The 20,581-nt window shown below is 41.1% G+C and overlaps 1 protein-coding gene across 1 annotated transcript in view; it reads left to right on the top strand.

The window, feature by feature from the left end:
• MACO1 (macoilin 1) overlaps positions 1-20,581 on the top strand; it is a 65,535-nt gene that overhangs the window by 20,131 nt on the left and 24,823 nt on the right. The window contains exons 4-6 of the mRNA XM_047726304.1: positions 3,695-3,818; positions 5,183-5,361; positions 6,806-7,307. Of these exons, the coding sequence (XP_047582260.1) occupies positions 3,695-3,818; positions 5,183-5,361; positions 6,806-7,307 (805 nt within the window). The remainder of the gene's footprint in view (positions 1-3,694; positions 3,819-5,182; positions 5,362-6,805; positions 7,308-20,581) is intronic.

Below are 20,581 nucleotides of genomic sequence, written 5' to 3'. Positions count from 1 at the left end.
TCACTTTCTTCTTTGTCATAAGAAGGTGGAATAATCTAGATAATGTCTAGGGGAAACTTCCAGCTCAACAATCCATGACTCTGATGAACTATAATGATTTCCTAAATTACTTTAATAATGTCTTAGTAGTTTGGAAAAAACAACTCCTATAACTATTAACAGAACCTATTGGGAACGAGTGCAGTGGGTGACCCACAGGGCAGCAGTGAAGCTAATATCATGAGTGATACTGGCCTCTCTTTAGCCCTAGGCTCAGAAATGTTGGAATAGCTAAGTTGTGAAGTATGTTTTAATTTGGAATGATTAGTGCTCAAATAAACGATTAGTGCTCAAATAAACAAAACAAAGCAAACTTTGTGTTCTTATTGGGCCAGACAGATATAAGTACATTTTATATAATTTGGTATTAATTTCTCTTACCACTTGTTAAAATTTAAAATTCATAAGTTAATTAGGAATTGCTGATGAAATTATTTATTACAACAAAAGAATGATTATATCATAAACTTCCTTGCTATGAAGAGGGAAAAAAACAGAATATGAAACCGGATGTACAACATGATTCACTTGCTCAAAAATATTTTCTACATGATTTGATTATTTGATAAATGTAGAAATAGGTATTTTGTCTAAAAATTTTTTTCTGTTATGTGCTTATTATGTATATGATAACTTTAGAAATTAATATAGGGAGTTAGAGAATATAAATTTTTGAAAATGCATTTTGAAATGAATTTGAAAATGTCTTATCCTAGGGGTTGCTGTTTGTCTTTGTACACTGTGAAAATGCCCCTTTTTTTTTGTATGTTAAATCTGTAAGAATGGTTGAAGCCATTTGCTGCCTTCACAGAGCTTTTACCATTTTCTATACTGCAGGGATTAGGCCTAAGGGGACTTAAGTTCTCCTTAGGAGCAGACCCAGTATTATCTCTGTGAACTTGGACCCAATTTGCATAAACTCTGGGCCTTACTTTACTCTTCACTATGATAAGGAGATTGGACCAAAGTTCTTCTTTGTAGTTCCAAGATACTATGGTTTTTCTTTTGTTTCATCCCAAAGATCCTTAGTAAAAAGCCATTTAGTTCTTCAGATTACTGATATCCCTCCCCTAACTCCCTGTTCTCTCTTCTATAACTCGCTTGCCTTAAATAGTCTCAGAGGATCTCTTTCCACAGTTACTGGACCTCATGCTTATGTAGTCCATCTTCATTAAAAAAAAAAAAATTCCATTATTAATCATGTCCTGACACAAATAGACCTAGCCTACAGATTTTGATTCTAAAAATTAATGGAAATTACCTCATTATTTTTATCTTATTTATTCTATATTGCAAGTTGCTTTTTCCTCCCTTGAAAATTGTTTTTATTTTTATTTTTATTTTTTTTAAGATTTTATTTATTTGTCAGAGAAAAAGAGACAGAGAACATGCACAAGCAGGGGGAGTGGCAGGGAGAGAGAGAAGCAGGCTCCTTGATGAGCCCGGAGCCTGATGGAGGGCTGGATCCCAGGACCCTGAGATCATGACCTGAGCCGAAGGCAGACACTTAATCAACTAAGCCACCTAGGCACTCACAAAAATTGTTTTTAATTATAAAAGAAATGTAAGCTTACAGTTAAGAATAAAAAATTTCTAGAACGGGGTGCCTGGGTAGCTCAGATGGTTAAGCATCTGCCTTTGGCTCTGGTCATGATCTCCAGGTCCTGGCATTGAGCCCCTGTCTGTCCATCTGTCTGGCTCCCAGCTCAGTGGGGAGGCTGCTTCTCCTTCTCCCTCTGCCTCTCCCTCTGCTTGTGCTCTCTCTCTCTCTCTCACTCAAATGAATAAATAAAATCTTTAAAAAAAAAGTTGTAGAACAGAAATTAAATGTCAGAAACATTTCTTTGTGCAATAACTTATTCTCCATAATTTATTTTTTTTACATATCGTGTTAGTACAGATCATTCTTTGAAAAGCTGCATCATATTTCGGTATACAGACTTATCATAAACAGTTCTCTGTTGATACACATTTAAAATGATTCTATATTGGGACGCCTGAGTGGCTCAGTTGGTTGAGCAGCTGCCTTCGGCTCAGGTCGTGATCCCGGCGTCCTGGGATCAAGTCCCGCATCGGGCTCCTTGCTCGGCGGGGAGCCTGCTTCTCCCTCTGCCTCTGCCTGCCATTCTGTCTGCCTGTGCTTGCTCTCTCTCCCTCTCTCTCTCTGACAAATAAATCAATAAAATCTTTAAAAAAAAAAATAAAATGCTTTTAAAAAAAATAAAATAGAATGATTCTATATTTTTTGCTATTAGAAATAATAATATAGTGAGTATTCTTATACATTTATTCCAGGGTTTTTTTTTTTTTTTCCCTGTAGAGTAGATTCCCAGAATTGGAATTTCTGGGTCAAATGTATAAGATTTTAAATTTAATTATACTGACAAACTGTCTTCTTAAAAATGTTGCCCCACTTTATATTTTTGCCAAGTATGAGAATGAGCCCTTTGCCTTACCCTCCCTATATTACCTGTCTTTTAAATTTTTGCTTTATCTGATAGGCTAAAAAAATGGAATCTCTTTTTTGAAACATTTGTATCTCCCTAATCAGTAGTGAAGTTGGATATCTTTTCATATGTTTTTAGCTATCTATATTTTTCTTTTATAATTTGCAAATTCTTTTTTTTCAGTTGCCTTTTTATTGATTTGTAGGAGCTCTTTGTATGGTTGGGCTATGACTTCTTTCTTTTACATACTGTAAATATTTTTTGCCAGATGTTTGTCTTTTATTTTTGTCTGTGATTCCATCGCTTCTTCTTTTTTTTTTTTTTAATTTTTTTTTTAAGATTTTATTTATTTATTTGATAGAGATCACAAGTAGGCAGAGAGGCAGGCAGAGAGAGAGGAGGAAGCAGGCTCCCTGCCGAGCAGAGAGCCCGATGCGGGGCTCGATCCCTGGACCCTGGGATCATGACCTGAGCCGAAGGCAGCGGCTTAACCCACGGAGCCACCCAGGCGCCCTCCATCACTTCTTTTGTCAGATAGAAGTTTTCAGTTTGGATCATGTTCCTTTTTTTTTTTTTTTTTTTTAGATGTGTTTGTTTATTTTGGAGAACGAGCTAGAGTGTGGGGAGCAGGATAGAGGGAGAGGGAGAGACAGTCTCAATCAGACTCTATGCTGAGCGCAGAGCCCAACATGGGGTTTGATCTCTCGCCCTGAGATCATGACCTGAGCCAAACTCAGCATCGGACACTTAACTGACTGAGCCACCCAGGTGCCCCTGGATCATACTGTTTTTTAATTAGTTTGAAAGTCTTAATGAAAGTTACTGTAGTTGAGAGAACAAAGTGATGGTTGCCAGAGGGAAGGAGCATAGGGGGAGGGGCCACATGGGTGAAGGGGAGTGGGAGGTACAGGATTCCAGTGATGGAATGAATGTTGCAGGAGTAGAAGGCACAGCATAGGGAATATAGCCAATGATATTGTAATAGGCTTGTGTGATGACAGATGGTAAGTACACTTGTGGTGAGCACAACATAACATATAGAGAAGTTGAATCACTATGTTGTACACATGTAACTGATGTAACATCGTGTGTCAACTCTACTCAAAAAATAAGAAAGCTACCGTAGTTGAACTTGTCTCCGAAACAACCCATCTGTTATGTTAGTTTAACATATCACTGATGCTTGTCTCTCTACTGCTTTCCCACAGAAAGGGGAGTGTGTTTGCCCACAGTGTCCCTCTGGATACTCTTTGTTTATATTGAAGCAGCAATTAGATTTAAAGATCTCAAAAATTTTCATGTAGACCTTTGTCGTCCATTTGCTGCTCACTGGTGAGTACTATGTGTGTTCTTAATCTGTAAGTCAGTTCAGTGCGTTCAGTGTAGAATGGTAAGTTCAATTACAAGTTTTTTCTTAGAGCTTTTACAAGAACCCAGAAGACAACGTAACATAGTGGTAAAGAGCCGTGAGCTCTCTTTTCAGGCAGATGAGTGTTTGAACCCCAGCTCCTTCCCCTCACAGCATTGTTGCCTCGGACCTGTCACCCTCTCTAAGCCTTAGCTCTCTCACCCGTGTATTAGGAACCTGTCTTGTGGGGTCATGGGAAAGAGGAAATGAGGGGATATATGTAAAATATGTAACTTAATTTCAAGCACAAAGGTGTCTGATAATGTTATCTATTTTTATTATAATCAGATAGCGATTCTAAAATGCCTCGATGAAATGTATGGCTATTTCATGACGCTTAAATGAACTGACTTAATTTTTGCTAATATTTATGGCAGAAACCAAAATAAACAGAATCAACTAAAAAGATACAGTTTCTATTATTTTAAAGTCTTTTCACAGGCAAGTGAATTCAATAACTTGGTCAATAAAACTTGTCACTTTAAATTTGTAGTGGGATCACATTTGGGCTAATTATGATTTATAAGTTTGAATGTTACTGAAGCTTACTATGAGTTTTGACAGGGTTGCAGAGGCTTTGAAATGGTATTAGACAGACTGATGAGTTGAATGAAAATATTTCAACTTTTTATCCCAGAGGTTAAAGTTATAAGTGCAGCTGGTTTAACTTGAGAGTATAAAACAAATATTGGCACTGATAATATCAATACTTATTTAAACAACTCTTGAATTTATGTATGACAGGATTTATGAACTGATTTTTCAGGAACAGCTCGTTGACAATACTCCTCAGGCAGCAAGAATAAAGTAGTCACCTGAATTTGACCCTGGCTGTGGTATTAAAAATGAACACGTGTCCCTTTTGATTTTCTAACACTTACAGTGTTCACCTATGCCCAATCATAAAATCTCTGCCCTGTTCTTAAAAGCATACAGATCCCAAGTTCTAATAGTGCACAAGGGAATTTGCTGTTCATCAAAGGCATTAGCCACTATATCCAGCAGTCACTGGGTTAAGTTCTTGAGCTGGTTTGAAGAATGCCAGAGTCTGGTGAGCAGCCTCTAATGGTCTAGCAGTCCTTCTGCTCCCGGCGGGTGTGTTCTGTGTGCCAGCTGCCTTTCATTTCCACAGCAGACATCCCATATACGTCTGTGTTTACTAAGTGCTCTAATACCTTCGTCATCTAGAATTTATTTCTTTATTTCAGTCCTAGGTGTCCTCATGTGCTTGATGCATGTGTTGTTTGTTTTTTACTGGCGATAACTGGCTAGATTTTCTTCTTTCTAGTATTGGGTACCCTGTGGTGACTTTGGGCTTTGGCTTCAAAAGTTATGTAAGCTACAAAATGCGATTAAGGAAGCAGAAGGAAGTACAAAAAGAGAACGAATTTTACATGCAGCTTCTTCAACAAGCTCTCCCCCCAGAGCAACAGATGCTACAGAAGCAGGAAAAAGAGGCCGAGGAAGGTAGGTCTTTACCCTGAAGTTGTGTTGGCTCAGTAGATGAGTCATTATTTTGTCTATCAGTAGAATTTTTTTTCCCCTGGCAAAGTGGGTAGGACTTTGGAAAATGACCAAGGATTTTACTGTTTTCTAGTGTTCCCTTTCAGGACCATTGCTTTGTTTGATCATGAAGTAACAGGGTGTGGGGGTTAACTACCTAGTGCCCAAAGACCATGTGCTTTTACTATGCTTATTTTATTTTATTTTTAAAGCTTATTTTATATTTTAATATTTTATCTCTTATAAATATTTAAAAACATTTATTCGCGGTAGCAATGTATATGTAAACTCTGTGAGCTTGTAATTGAGGCAGGCCAAGAACCAAAGTAGAAGCAAGATCGAGAGGTAGAAACAATTGTTTTATAAGTTAAAATTCCTCTGAATGGAGCAGAGGTGGGTAGGTCCCATTCTAAGTGGCTCATATGATGCAAGGTGGATCTTTTTTTTTTTTTTTTTTAAAGATTTTATTTATTTGACAGAGAGAGAGAGAGAGATCACAAGTAGGCAGAGAGGCAGGCAGAGAAAGAGAGGGGAGGAAGCAGGCTCCCTGCAGAGCAGAGAGCCCGATGTGGGGGCTCGATCCCAGGACTCTGGGATCACGACCCGAGCCGAAGGCAGAGGCTTTAACCCACTAAGCCACCCAGGCGCCCCTGCAAGGTGGATCTTAAAGAGAGCTTTTTCTAACAGGATCTCTCTAATGGGCATAGATCCAATTCAGCAGATGGATTGACAGCAGGATTAGTTTTCTTTGATTTGAGGGTTGGAAGTTTAGAGTCATGTTTTTAGTTGATATATACCAAACTCTTATTCTCTGTATGGTGCAAAAATATCTCTTCAGGTAGACTTGGACAAACTGGAGTGTGTAGACCTCATACAGAAAATTCTCGTCAAGTGGTCTAATAAATGACACAGACTTCTTATTACCTTGATGCTCGATCAAGAAAAGGATAATGCCCTATATCCTAACATCGCACCTCTTCTTTTATGTAATCGCTGTCTTTTCAGTAAAGTTATAAACAGTTTGGTTAGCATCTCTTAAAATAAGGCCTCTTAAGAGTGACTGGCTTGTGTCCTCTTCATTCCAGTGATAAGCAAGTTGGATCTGACTGATAAGTATGATTTAATTATAAAATCCTCATCTTCTTTTCAAGGCCAGAACTGTAACAGCTTGGTGTTTATAAGCGATGGTGATTTTCTGAATGTGCAGCTTCTCAAGTTTATCTGGATTTGCTTCTTGAAGTTAGCGAGATGTGGTGTGGTTATTGCTTCTCAATGAGTTTGCAAATTGATATAGTGAGTTTCTAACCATAGATAATGCAGTTTCTTGACTCAGTCTGTGCTGTGGTTTTATACAACTAAATATTCCGGTGTGGGTTTTTTGTTTGTTGGTTTGTTTTTGGTATTGTAGCAGCCAAAGGATTGCCTGATATGGATTCCTCGATCCTTATACACCACAACGGAGGTATCCCAGCCAACAAAAAACTCTCCACAACTTTGCCAGAGATAGAATACCGAGAAAAAGGGAAAGAAAAGGACAAGGATGCCAAAAAACACAACCTTGGAATAAATAACAACAATATTCTACAACCTGTAGACTCGAAAATACAAGAAATTGAGTATATGGAAAACCATATCAATAGTAAAAGATTGAATAATGATCTTGTGGGAAGTACAGAAAATCTCTTGAAAGAGGACTCATGCACTGCTTCCTCAAAAAATTACAAAAATGCCAGCGGAGTTGTGAACTCATCACCTCGCAGTCATAGCGCCACAAATGGGAGCATTCCTTCCTCATCTAGTAAAAACGAGAAGAAGCAAAAATGCACGAGCAAGAGCCCAAGTACACACAAGGACTTAATGGAAAACTGTATTCCTAATAACCAGCTAAGCAAACCAGATGCACTGGTAAGGTAAGTGTGTGCTGTGTCTTGACTGCCACTTTCCAGTAAAGCTGACTTAGGTCTTGAAAAGTAGATACTTCCATATGGGCCGGTAGGCCTTGTTTGTGATCAGATACTGTGACTGTTAACTCTGTGGGATTTGACTTTTTAGTGTTCGTTTCATGTTCGTTTCACATGGCTTTGTTGGTCCCCTAGTGCTACTGTCCTGAGGCATTGACTCCAGCTCTTTCCAGTGTTGGAAGTAAGAGGTGACAGTGATTTCTTTGCATGTTGGACCAATTTACATGTAACTTGATTCCTCCTGTGGTGTTGAGAGACATACCTGTAGTCCCGGTCCTTTTCTGTTTGCATATCCAAAGTTCCTGTGGCACAGACACACAGTGAAGAGTCCATGTCCCGTGCATGCACCGCTCTTTGTCAGAAAGGTACAGAAGGTGGGGTGGGGGGGTGTCGAGAAAGTTGTCCTTACCACCTTGTGCTTGTTTTTTGTTAACTTCACTTAAACTGTGGATTATCCTCCAGGTAACTGTGGGAAAATTAGGTTTGAAAAGTAATTTCTAAAAATCCAGTAGGTAAATACAACATTAGACTTAAATTTTAATCAGATGTGTTCCTTTCCCTCTTTAAGTAAAAGAATAACATTGTTGTATTACCTTGACTGGCCCAGCCTTAATTTTTCTCTGTTTTTTATGTTTTCTAAAATACACATATGTTCCTTTTACTTCGTATCTTTCAATCTGGAGACTGGGATCTGAACTGGAGCTTTTTTAATGTGTACTTCAAGAGGACAATTATAACTCCCTCCCTCTGCTAAGTTATCTTCTATCCCTTTTCCTTTGGCTTAATTAAGAGCAGACAATTTATCCTAGGAGGCAAGGTTTCCAGCATTATAAATTATATGAACTAGATTATTAATTTGTCTTAATTTTCTGACTGGCAGCTAGATTAAGGGAAATATATTTGGGTTCTACCGCTAAAGGCTCTGGAGGTTTCTGGGCCCCCGGCCACTTGCAGAAGCGTCCCATGCGGTTGATGCTGCCAGGCCAACATCCACATGTGTTCGTTATGACATTCTGCGCATGATGGCCTGCAGAGAAAACACTCAGCAGAGGACCCTCTCTAGGCATCCATGGGAGAAAGACCAATTAGTTGACCCTCTATTTCAAAGGAAATATCTCACAAATTTACTATATACTATAAACAAAACATGTGCCCCAAGCTTTTTAACATCCTTTCTCCTACACAGTTTTAATAATAGCAGTCAAGGCAAAACAGTTTTCCTCTGCTGGGTTTTTTTACAGAGAGGGCAGACGAGGCTCAGTCTTGTGACAGCATCTCACGTGGGCCACAGTTGCAATGTTGGTTGACTCTGCCCGATCTGCCTTTAGTAAAGAAGTTCAAGGACTCAGATGGCCAGTTTTCCCATGCACAGGTCAAGTGTCCCCATGCTCATTCTGGGTTGTAGGCCTCTTCTTGTGGTCACTAACGTGCACTCTGATGTGCCTTGATCTGGAGGACCCCAGAAATTACTCTGTTTTAGGGAATACCTGCTGTCAAATACATAATAGAAAGTATTATATTTAAATAGTTTTATGGCTTGCATAGGATTATATTCAATTTCTAACGTATTCAAAAAAATAAAGAGATGATATAAATATCTGACAACAGGGGAAAATTTTAAGTAAAATATGGTCCAACCATTTGATGGACTTTTAATATAGACATTACCAAATCACATTTTTGAGCCATATTGAACAATACGGGAAGGGCTCATGACGTAATAATGAAGAAAGTAGAAAGCAATTTTATCAAAAACATCTTTTTTTTCCCCTCATAGACACAGAAAAATAACTTGGAGGGAATGGAACTAAAATGATAACAATAGTTATTGCCTCATGATAGTATTGGGGCTTTAATTTTTCTTTTTACTTTCATGCATTTTCCAGTTTTTCTAAGATGAACGACAGTGCATGTTTATAAAAAGAAGAGTATGTGAGCAAATTATTCAGCGTGGTTGTAGGAGGCCTTATCAGTTCCTCTTGCCCTTCTTGGCTATCTCCCATTTCCTCTTGTTTGACTTCATGCGTGCTTTGATGGATATTAGTAAGACTATAACTGATCCAAACCTGACATGTTGAGTTGTTAGCTAGAGAAAGGGGTTGTTATTTTAAGATGGAGAGGGGCTGGATGCAGTACCCCGGAAGGCTCCTGATGCAAACATACAGTGTGTACGTGAGCCGTGAGCCCTTTGCTACTGCAGACACGCCCAGGATCGTGTGTTGGCCAGGCTGGCTGTTGGGAGAAGACTGATCTCCTGCTTCTTGTTTTATAAATGTTTTTTTAAAAAATCATTTGAAAAACCAGTCCTGTATTATTAATAGTAAATTAATTGCAAAACATTCTGTAGGTAGCATTCTACGGGTAATGTGGCTGGGAACTGCTACATTCAAGGTACCCATTCTGTGACTTTTGGTGGAAAAATTCATCAGTAACACTTTCAAAGAGAATTCTTTTAGATCAGTGTGGCTGTAAAAAGGTTTGACAGCCATTCCTTAAGAGGAGCAAGTAGACATTCAGGTCTTTTCTCCATCCCTCTGAGCCCCATCCATGCTCTCCAGGGTGTGTAGACCACAGGCTGGCAAGCTACTGCTCACAGGCCAAATCTGGCTCACTGCCTGTTTTTGTAAAAAATAGTTTTACTGGAATACAACCACACTCATTCATTTATGTAGCGTCTGTGGCTGCCTTTTTTTTTTTTTAAGATTTATTTATTTATTTGAAAGAGAGAAAACACATGCATGCGGGGCAGGGTGGGGAGGTGCCGTGGGAGAGAGAGAGAGAGAATGTCAAGCCGACTCCCCACTGAGCTACGAGCCCGATGTGGGGCTGGATCTCCTGATGCTGAGAGCATGACCTGAGCTGAAACCAAGAGGTGGAGGCTTACCCCCCCACCAGGCGCACCACATCTGTGGCTGCTTTTGTGTTACGGTGGCTGTTGAGTAGCGGCCACAGAGACGGTATGGGCTATAAAGGTGAAGATAGTCACTGTCTAGCCCTGCACGGAAAAAGGATGCTGGTAGCCCGCTAAGGTTAGGGATGGTGGGGGAAGGTGGGACATTGGGAATAAGTGTTTCCTTTAGGATCCTACCCAGGAAGAGATTGGGAACCTGTGAAAGCCAGTCCAAAGTCCCCTTTTTGTTTCAAAAACACATCTTACAAGATGACCTGATTTCTGCCAGCTTGATTTTTGAGCTCTTTACCCAAGATGTTTAGAAACAGATGTGTAATGTACATAGCCAAAATATTTTTAATTCTGACCTGAGAAAAATTCTAGATAAAAACAGAAAAAGCAATGAAGAAGTTCACTTATTTTACTAAGTGCTGGGAATAATGTAAATTAGAATGAGATTTGTTTACATTTTTCTCTTCAGTGGTCAATTTTAAAACATTTTAAATATCAAAAAAATTACAGAAAATTTAGGCAGAGAAAAGGGGGAATGGTCCCACCACATGACACGAATCACTGTATGTTCTTTTCATCAACTACACTTATATAACTGCGGCCATAGCATTTGTATAGTTTTTGTATCCAACTTTTTTCACTGAAATTATATTTGAGAGGTGCCTGGATGGCGCAGTTGGTTAAGCATCTGACTCTTGGTTTTGGATCAGGTCCGAATTTGCAGTGAGTAAGGCTCTGTGCTCATGGTGGCGTCTGCTTCAAATTCTTTTCTCCCTTCCCCAGCCCCTCCCTGCTCGCACGCTCTCTCTCAAAGAAATAAAATCTTTTTTCTTTTTAAAGATTTTAATTTATTCATTTGTCAGAGAGAGAGAGAGAGTACAAGTAGCAGGGAAAGCAGCAGGCAGAGGGAGAAACAGGCTCCGCACTGAGCAAGGAGCCCGATGCAGGACTCGATACCAGGACCCCAGGACCATGACCTGAGCCGAAGGCAGATGCTTAACCAACTGAGCCACCCAGGCATCCCAGAAATAAATAAAATCTTAAAAAAAAATTATATCAAGCTCATTTTGCCAACTTAGTATCACCCTCTTTTTCCTTGATGTGGAATATTCCATGGCAGGTCTGTGAGATCCTTCAGCAGACACTTGAAGATGGGCTGGGTCAGGGTGTCACTTGAGCCACTTTCCTGCAGTTTCAGGGCCCGCAAGCAAAAGAGATGACAGTTTTGTGTGCACTTGGCATTAAGCTCCCTCTCAAATACAGCCCAAGACTGGAGGGATTCTTTTTTTTTTTTTTTAAGATTTTATTTATTTATTTGACAGACAGACATCACAAGTAGGCAGAGAGAGAGGGGGAAGCAGGCTTCCTGCTGAATGGAGAGGCTGATACAGGGCCTGATCCCAGGACCCTGAGATCATGACCTGAGCCGAAGGCAGAGGCTTTAACCCACTGAGCCACCCAGTGCCCCTTGGAGGGATTCTTCTTGCTGACTGTTACTTGTTTCACTATCCTGGTCAAGGAAGAGAATTTAAAACTGACTACAAGTTGTAAAGTGATCCATATTCTGTAGATATGTTGAAATAAAAGTCTCTTTTTGGCTCTTTTCTAGTCTCCCCCCCCTTTTTTTTTGGTCCCCAAGACAGAAGATTCATCTTTTTTATTTTTAGTGCTTGTTCTTTTTTTTTTTTTTAAGATTTTATTTATTTATTTGACAGAGAGAGATCACAAGTAGGCAGAGAGGCAGGCAGAGAGAGAGGAGGAGGAGGCAGGTTCCCTGCTGAGCAGAGAGCCCGATGTGGGGCTCAATCCCAGGACACTGGGACCATGACCTCAGCCGAAGGCTGAGGCTTTAACCCACTGAGCCACCCAGGCGCTCCTTAGTGCTTGTTCTTAATAAAGCTTAATAAAGCTCTGACTTTAATATAGTTGAATAGTATCTGGTATGAAGATTCACAAAGGAAAAGTGATCCACAGTTTGCCTAGGGGAGATGCATTTAACAAAACTGAGTGGAATTTAGAATGGTGATTATTTTTTTTGGAGCTGGAAGAGTTATCAGAGTCATCTAGACCAGCGTCCTATCTTTGTATCAATGAAGTTAATGAGCCCTGGAAGTTTAAATGGCTAGTCCAGGTGACCAAGCTGTGGTCCGAGTGCTGGGACCAGACCGGAGTTTCTTCTTGACTTCTGCCTCCTTTGTTCTAACCATGCTGCTTTAAAGAGGTTTATCAACCTGCTTTATTTTTCTACTTTATATTTTTGTTTTTGTGTTTTTGTTTGTTTTAAGTGTACATACAACTAAAGCTGGCTCAAGGATTGGCACCAGACCTAGATTGTAAACTCTCATGGCTAAGATCTATAGAAGAAATGCTTAGAACTTCAGAATTCATATATTATTAATTCATGAATTATTCAGAATTCATTCATTTCCTTTTTTATAGAGAGACGCTGTTCTAAGTGTTTTTAAAATTCTCGCTCTTACCCAAAGACACAAGGGTGTACTTAATCTCAGAACATAAAGGGACCATCCACTCATACCCTTGAATGCTTACAGAGTCTCTGAGAACTCAGTTCTGATTAGGGCTAGCTTGGGAGTTACTCTGGTTCAGACAGCCGGGACCCACCCAGCATGGAGTTTGCCCATTCGGGAGGGATAATTCTGGAGTAGGCTAACTTGTCACCTGCAGACCCGAGAGCCCTGAACTGGAAGATTTGAGACCAGGGATGGAACCATCAGCTTCCCCTGAGGAGAGGCCACCAGTGACAGCTTGGAAGGCCTGGGATCCTGGGGTTTGGACATTGCCATGACAGTAAGTTCTGGAGAAAGTCTGAAGCAAGAGAGCTGGGGAGAGCCCTCTCTTCAGGGAAACATGGAAATCTGGAGAAAGCTATACTATATTGAGTACTCACTCTTTCTTTCCTCTAAATGTATTTGGTTATTTTTTTTAAGATTATTTATTTATTTATTTGACAGACAGAGATCACAAGTAGGCAGAGAGGCAGGCAGAGAGAGAGGAAGGGAAGCAAGCTCCCTGCTGAGCAGAGAGCCCGATGTGGGGCTCGATCTCAGGATCCCAGGACCACGACTTGAGCCAAAGGCAGAGGCTTCAACCCACTGAGCCACCCAGGCGCCCCTGTATTTGGTTATTTTAAGCACACCAAAATATAGTCATTTATACCTTAGTTTGTTGTTTAATTCTGCTTATTTGGAGACTTAAAATAGGGAGATAGAGGAGAAAATGTTTATCAGGATTTTTTAGATAATCTTTTAGCCAGTGGTGGCCCTGCCTCAGAGGGATACAGAAACACTTACCCTGAGGAGCGTTGGACATTCATGCCCAGGGACTAACTTATATTATCATATCTGCATCTTAGAGAAATCTTTTTGGAGCATATAGATTGATGACAACATATTTTATTAAATGGGCTATATAATGTTCTAGGCCATCAATGAGTATATTGATTAGTATTGTGTTTTAGCAGGCTGTCATGTGTTTGTGGCTCCTGTCTAGTTTAAGCTGGTGGGTGAGCACAATGTCAATGCTCTTCATTCCACTTTCTAGCCCAAATAAACCTTCTGTTTGCATTTATGATTTTTAGGTTTAGCTTAAAAAAGGAGAGGAAAATAGCCAAAGCTAAAAAAGCCAGTTTTCCCCTTTGACTGGACTTGCTGGTGGCACAGACTGCCCAAATGTGGTTTGACTAGCAGTTCACAATCTTTTGTATTTTTGAATTTAATCTTCTCTTCCAAATACTATCATTTGAGATTGTTGTATAGCCTCTGACTTATATAAATCTCTGGGGCATGGTCTTGCTCTTTGGGGAAAAACAACAGAAAACAGTTTTTTGGGTTTTTTAAGATTTTATTTGTTTGAGAGATAGAGAGAGCAGGAGCGGGTGGAGAGGGGCAGAGTGAGAGGCAGACTCCCCAGCAAGCAGGGAGCTCAACTCGAGACTCGATCCCAGGATTCTGGGATCACAACCCGAGCCCAAGGCAGAGGCTTAACCAACTGAGCCACCCAGGTGCACTGACAATAAGAGACAATGTACAGTACTTCTTATTTTTCATTTCCCCACATTTCAAGATGTCCATCACAACTAAAAATTATATATCCTTTGAAAAGAAAGGGCCATATTTTTGGATACTGATATGTAATATAAAGTCCATGTATTTAGTAGGACTTGGTGTAAATAACTAAAAGAGACCCATGTAAAGAGAGAATCCAAGAAACTCTTATTTTTTTCGTCTTAGAAAAGCTTTTCAAAGCAATAAGGAAAATTAGGCACAGATGTTATACACCAGAAGAACAAAAAGACATCAGTACTTACAACTGTCCATCTTTCCTGTCCCTTGCAGGAAGCTATGCAGGTACTTGCCCATCTCAGGGTTAGGAGTAAGCAGGGCTGGCTCCTAGCTCCAGAGGCAAAGAAGGGCAAGGAACTTGCTGGTGCCAAGCTGAAGCAGAAGTGGGGGAAGAGATTCAGTACATGGAACCCAAGATTGTTGGCACAAAGCGAGAATACAGGCCGACCTGACTATGGGGAAGAAACAGACAGAGCAGTCAGTTTAGGAGGTAGAGCCTACAAGCAGTCCATGGGACAAGTGCCCCAGGGGAGATGGCATTTTTTTTTTATAAAGATTTTTATTTATTTATTTGACAGAGAGAGATCACAAGTAGGCAGAGGCAGGCAGAGAGAGAGGAAGGGAAGCAGGCTCCCCGCTGAGCAGAGAGCCCAATGCGGGGCTCGATCCCAGGACCCCAGGACCATGACCCAAGCCGAAGGCAGAGGCTTAACCCACTGAGCCACCCAGGCACCCCGGGAGATGGCATTTTTATGGACTATTCCAGCCCTCCCCCAAGCCCTGAAGAGTCCTAAGTGGGGAATCACAGTGGTGTGATGGGGAAAGTGTACAAGGGATTCTCTTGAAAGATGGAAACCCATGTTAAAAGAAGATAATGGAAAGACTCCAAGATTGATTATTAAAGGGGAGGAAGTAGCAAAACATTATATATTAAAAAATACGGGTGGATGTAGTTCTCAGGTACACAGAAAATTATTTGAAATAGTATGTACCAAATGGTCAGTTGTAGTTGATAATAGGGGATATTTACTTCCTATATGGTCCATTTCTATGTAGTGTGAATTTTTACACAGACTTGTTATATCCATAATAGAGTGTAAGCTCAGTGAGGTCAGGGACTTCCTTTTCTCTTATCTACCATGGTAGACAGAGCAGATAGTCAATAAATACTTGTTGAGTGAGTATTAGCTTTGTTCAGGGGCGATATTAGAAAGAGGGGGAGAAAACGATGAGCGTCAGTAAGTACGGTGCAGTGTGGTTCAAAGTGGAGTTGCCGTGCAGCTCAGAGAGGCTTTTGACGTGAGAAAAGCTAAATGTTCCATCAGACCAGGTCAAGCACAAACATCCAGTGTCCCACTATTTGTTGCTCTGGACTAGGTTAACAGTCTTATTTCTAAAAAATAGAATGCTTTCTACTCTAAGCCCCTTTCCCTGGTATTTCCTAGGAAGTTTTGAAATTTAGTACTCTATCAATACTCTTCTCTTTTTTAAAAACTTATTTTTATTATTTTTGAGTGTTTTATTATGGCGGGATGTTGGGAGGGCAGAAGGAGAGTGAGAGCGGGAATCTCAAGCAGGCTCCCCGCTGACCACAGAGCCCTACACAGGCTCTGAGATCATGATCTGAGCCAAAATCAAGAGTCAGACTCTTACCCGAATGAGCCACCCAGGCACCCAGTACCGTTTTCTAAGGCTGTGCAGAAGGTCCAAGAATGTCTGGAACTTACAAGGGACAAAGAGAGAGAACTCCTCCAAGGAACTGCTCTCAGAAAAAAGCCATTTGCTCTGGCATTGGGTTGGTTGTGCTTGGAGGCCAGGAAGTCTTAGCACAACACACACCTCGGCCAAGAACTTGGAGGACATCTCAGTTTGCTTGTCTTACTCATCTCTCCTGGTGAGTCTCGCCCCCTCTCTCCCCACCCCACAGCCCTGGCCATTCTCCTTGTCCCCGTGGTAGTTGGAGAGGGAGCTCAGATCCCACAGTTCTGCTCCAAGGCAGTCCCCAGGTTAGAAAGGGTGTTGACTGCTTATGTATCATTTCTGATGCGAGAGGGAGAATGGTGCATTTGGTTGTTCTCTTTTGCCTTTGAATACAGTTTGCTTGTGTCAGGAATAGTTTGTGCGAGAAAATCTGATCTTGGGGGCCAGGGATCAGGCTTTGGGGGTTTACCCTGGCCGCTTCCCCAGGGAGTGCTGGCTGCCGGGGCTGCCTCGGGGACTGCTGCAGGTGCACGGAGAAACTGACATGGAGTGGTCTTACTCTGAGCTGAAATTTTAGAGTGCAGATTGTGAAAACCGGACAGTGAGAGGTTCTAACTAAATTAAACATGTTGGAAATAGCTGCTGTCAAATTATCTGGAAGTTATTAAGTGGAAAAAAGAAGTGGTAGAGCCATCGTTCTATTTAGTAAGTTTAGCGTCTTTGTTTTCTGTCTCTGTGGAAAAATGTTTTTGATTCATGTTTGTGTAGCATTGCCTCCAAGCAGGCATGATTTATCACCATTTCTGCCATGCTCCCAGTATTTACGGAACCTCTAGGTTTTACTTGGTTGGCTTTGTTTCTGTTAATTCATAATATAGTCTGAGTTTATATTAACCATTACAGTGATTTAAAACTATAATATTCTGAGATATAAATGTGGTAATAGAAGCATGATAATTTTATACTTAAACCGGGCTAGGTTGTGACTTGAAAACCATGTTGACTTGGGGTCAAGTTTGTGACTTGAAAACCAGTTTTTGAGAAACAAGGTATCAATGAATTTAAGGCAGTGGTTTACCTAATATCTTCATATCCAGGTGATCAAAGAAGATAATTATATTGTATGGATAAATAAATTATAAAGTATACAAATTATTTGGGACAGGGAGTCCACGTTAGAAACATTTTTATGTTGAGTACTGAGTGTTTATTCTAACAAAACAGGGATTTCTAGTTAGGCAGTTGGAAAGTTTCCTCCCTAGAATTCACAAGGAACTACTGTAAAACTCTGTGTCAGATTCTGAGTCAGTGCCCCTGCTGGCACATGATGAATTGAGATTTCCAGCTAAGGGGATTAGGGGTGGATTCCCTGAAGGGGATGTGCTCTGAGGAAAAGGAACTATATTCTTTAAATGTTACTCACTGCTATCATTTAGAAACTAGCCGTTTGGATCCTTTGACAGCTAGCGGGGCATTCAGTCTTTGCAAATCTCTGAGACCTTTTTCCTAGCCAACCAGGACTCTCAGGACTAGAACAAGTTTTAGTTTCTCTTTTATGGGAAGAATGACAGCTCTTCTGTCTCCTAAGGTACATATCGCCTCTCTGGGTAGAGCGTTGTTAACAGGTTGGACAAAGAAACCAGAATAATGAACTGGAAAAGACTGTTGCCCTTATTACTCCCTCCTCTCAAACCCCCACCCTAGAGCTGGTGTTAGAGACTGACTCCTGCAGGAGCAGGACAGGGCACAGGCACGAGGGGGGCAGGCCAGGGGTGCCATCATTTCCAGTCACTTCTGCACGTGGCCCCTGGGAGTCTGGGAGCACATACCCTTCCAGTGGGACAGCCAGTCATCACCATGGGGAATGGCTGGCCTAGTGGTGCTAAATCTTCTGAGATTTTGAAGAGATGCCAAAGATCGGTATCTATGTCATATCTCCCAGTTATAAAGTTGAGGAGGGTCAAACAAAACATGTTTCTGGGCCAGACTGACTGACCATTTTTGAAAGCTTTGCACCTGACCCTTCCTGTTATTCTTGTATTTTGTTCCCTCTTACCCCCGGCCCCACCAATCAAAACTTGACTCCTAGAGGAAGGACTTTTCTATTAGGACTATTTCTTTTTTTTTTTTTTAAGATTTTTTTAATTTATTTATTTGACAGACAGAGATCACAAGTAAGCAGAGAGGCAGGCAGAGAGAGAGGAGGAAGCAGGCTCCCTGCCGAGCAGAAAGCCCGATGCGGGGCTCGAACCCAGGACCCGGGATCATGACCTGAGCCGAAGGCAGCGGCTTAACCCACTGAGCCACCCAGGCGCCCCTATTAGGACTATTTCTAATAGGACTATTTCTATTAGGAAATATCTGGTAAATCCCATGAACTAATCTGCTGTGTATTATTAATGGGACCTTTTTGCCTTCTCCTTTCCTTCAGTTTGTGGCATTCCTGGAAAACATGCACCTGTGGATGATGTCCCCTACCCTGGTCAGAGACCACTCCCTATCTAGTTGAATGCTCACACCTGACTGTGAGGCTTTCAGAGCACATAGAAGGAGAAAGGACAGCAAGCCGTGTGATGAGAAGGGTGGTTTGGGTGTCTGGTATTCCTCAAGCCATCCAGTATGGAGAGCTGCTTAGCCCTCCTGTGCCTAGGACTGGTGACTTCTTCCACACCAAGATGTTCCTCTGCTGTGTTCTTGGAGCATAAAAAACACCAAAGTTCGGGACCTAGATGCCGGTTATTCCGACTTCACAGGCCAGCTGGTTTAGAATCTGACCTCCCAGCACCATCCCTTATGATGTGTATATGTCATGAAGCCTGATGTCAGAATGATGCCTGCTCTCCCCTTTGCAGAGGGAGCCGAACCAGGGCAATAAATTGTAGCTCTGGAGTCTAGATTTAGAAAAACTATTGTTTTTTTTTTTTTTTTTAAGATTTTGTTTATTTATTTGACAGAGATCACAAGTAGGCAGAGAGGCAGGCAGAGAGAGGGGGGGAAGCAGGCTCGCTGCTGAGCAGAGAGCCCGATGTGGGGCTCGATCCCAGGACCCTGGGACCATGACCCGAGCTGAAGGCAGAGGCTTAACCCACTGAGCCACCCAGGTGTCCCGAAAAACTATTATTTTGATAGGAACTGATGAATAGGAAGTAGTTGATATAGATTCAGGAAGTGAGGCATTCTCTATTCCAGAAGGTTAAATTCCCCCTTTTCTGGAGTGACCTAAAAAGTTTATAAAGTAAAAGAGTTGGACTTTCCCTAAAGCTTTCAGGGTATTCTGAAACTAACCAATGACATGGACAAATCCAAGAGTAACAGTGAACATTGAAAAGCCATAGAAAGCAGATTAACAGCCTTCTCTTTTGCTTTTTTTTTTTTTTTTTTGAAAGTTTTTATTTAAATTCCAGTTAGTTAACATACAGTGTAGTATTAGTTTCAGGTGTACAGCAAAGCGATTAAACACATCCATGCAGGACCCGGTACTCATCATGACTAGTGCACTCCTTGTCCCCATCACCTATTCAGCCCATCCCCCCAACCCCCTTCCCCCTGGTAACCAGCAGTTCTCTTTAGTTAAGAGTCTGATTCTTGGTTTGTCCCTTTCTCATCTCCCAACTTTGCTCACTTGTTTTGTTTCTTAAATTCCGCATATGAGTGAAATCATTTGGTATATGTCCTCTGATTTATTTTGCTTAGCATAGTATTTTCTGACTCCATCCATGTGGTTGCAAATGGCAAGATTTCATTCTTTTTTTTTTTTTAAGATTTTATTTTTATTCATTTGACAGAGAGAGAGATCACAAGTAGGCAGAGAGGCAGGCGGACAGAGGGGGAAGCTGGCTCACCGCCGAACAGAGAGCCCAATGCGGGGCTCGATCCCAGGACCCTGAGATCATGACCTGAGCTGAAGGCAGAGGCTTAACCCACTGAGCCACCCAGGCGCCCCGCAAGATTTCATTCTTTTTGTGGCTGAGTAATATTCCATTGGGGATATTATAATCACATTCATCGATCCATTTGTCAATCGGTGGACACATGGGGTGTTTCCATAATTTGGCTATTGTAGATGATGCTGCTGTAAACATCAGGATGCATGTATCCCTTTGAATTAGTATTTTTTTGTTCTTTGGGTGAATACCTAGTAGTGCAGTTGCTGGGTCATAGGGTAGTTCCAAATTTGACTTTTGAGAACCTCCATACTGTTCTCCAGAGTGGCTACACCAGTTTGTCTTCCCACCAACAGTGCAAGAGGCTTCTCCTTTCTCTACCTCCTTGCCAACTCCTGGTTGTTTCTTGTATTGTTGATTTTAGCCATTCTGACAGGTAGGAGGTGATATGTCATTATAGCCTCGTCTTTTAAAATAACTTTTCTCCCAATTATAAAATAATAAAATGTTGTAAAAAGTTCTATATGTTGATTATATCCAATTTTTTAACATCTTAATTTTATTCTTTTCATTGTTCCAAGATTCATTGTTTATGCACCACACCCAGTGCTCCATGAAATACGTGCCCTCCTTAATACCCACCACTAGGCTCAC

The sequence above is a fragment of the Lutra lutra genome, chromosome 4 (assembly GCF_902655055.1).
Source record: "Lutra lutra chromosome 4, mLutLut1.2, whole genome shotgun sequence".
Taxonomy (NCBI): domain Eukaryota; kingdom Metazoa; phylum Chordata; class Mammalia; order Carnivora; family Mustelidae; genus Lutra; species Lutra lutra.
The sequence above is the reverse complement of the archived record's forward strand: the minus strand, read 5'-3'. Positions and strand labels throughout refer to the sequence as shown.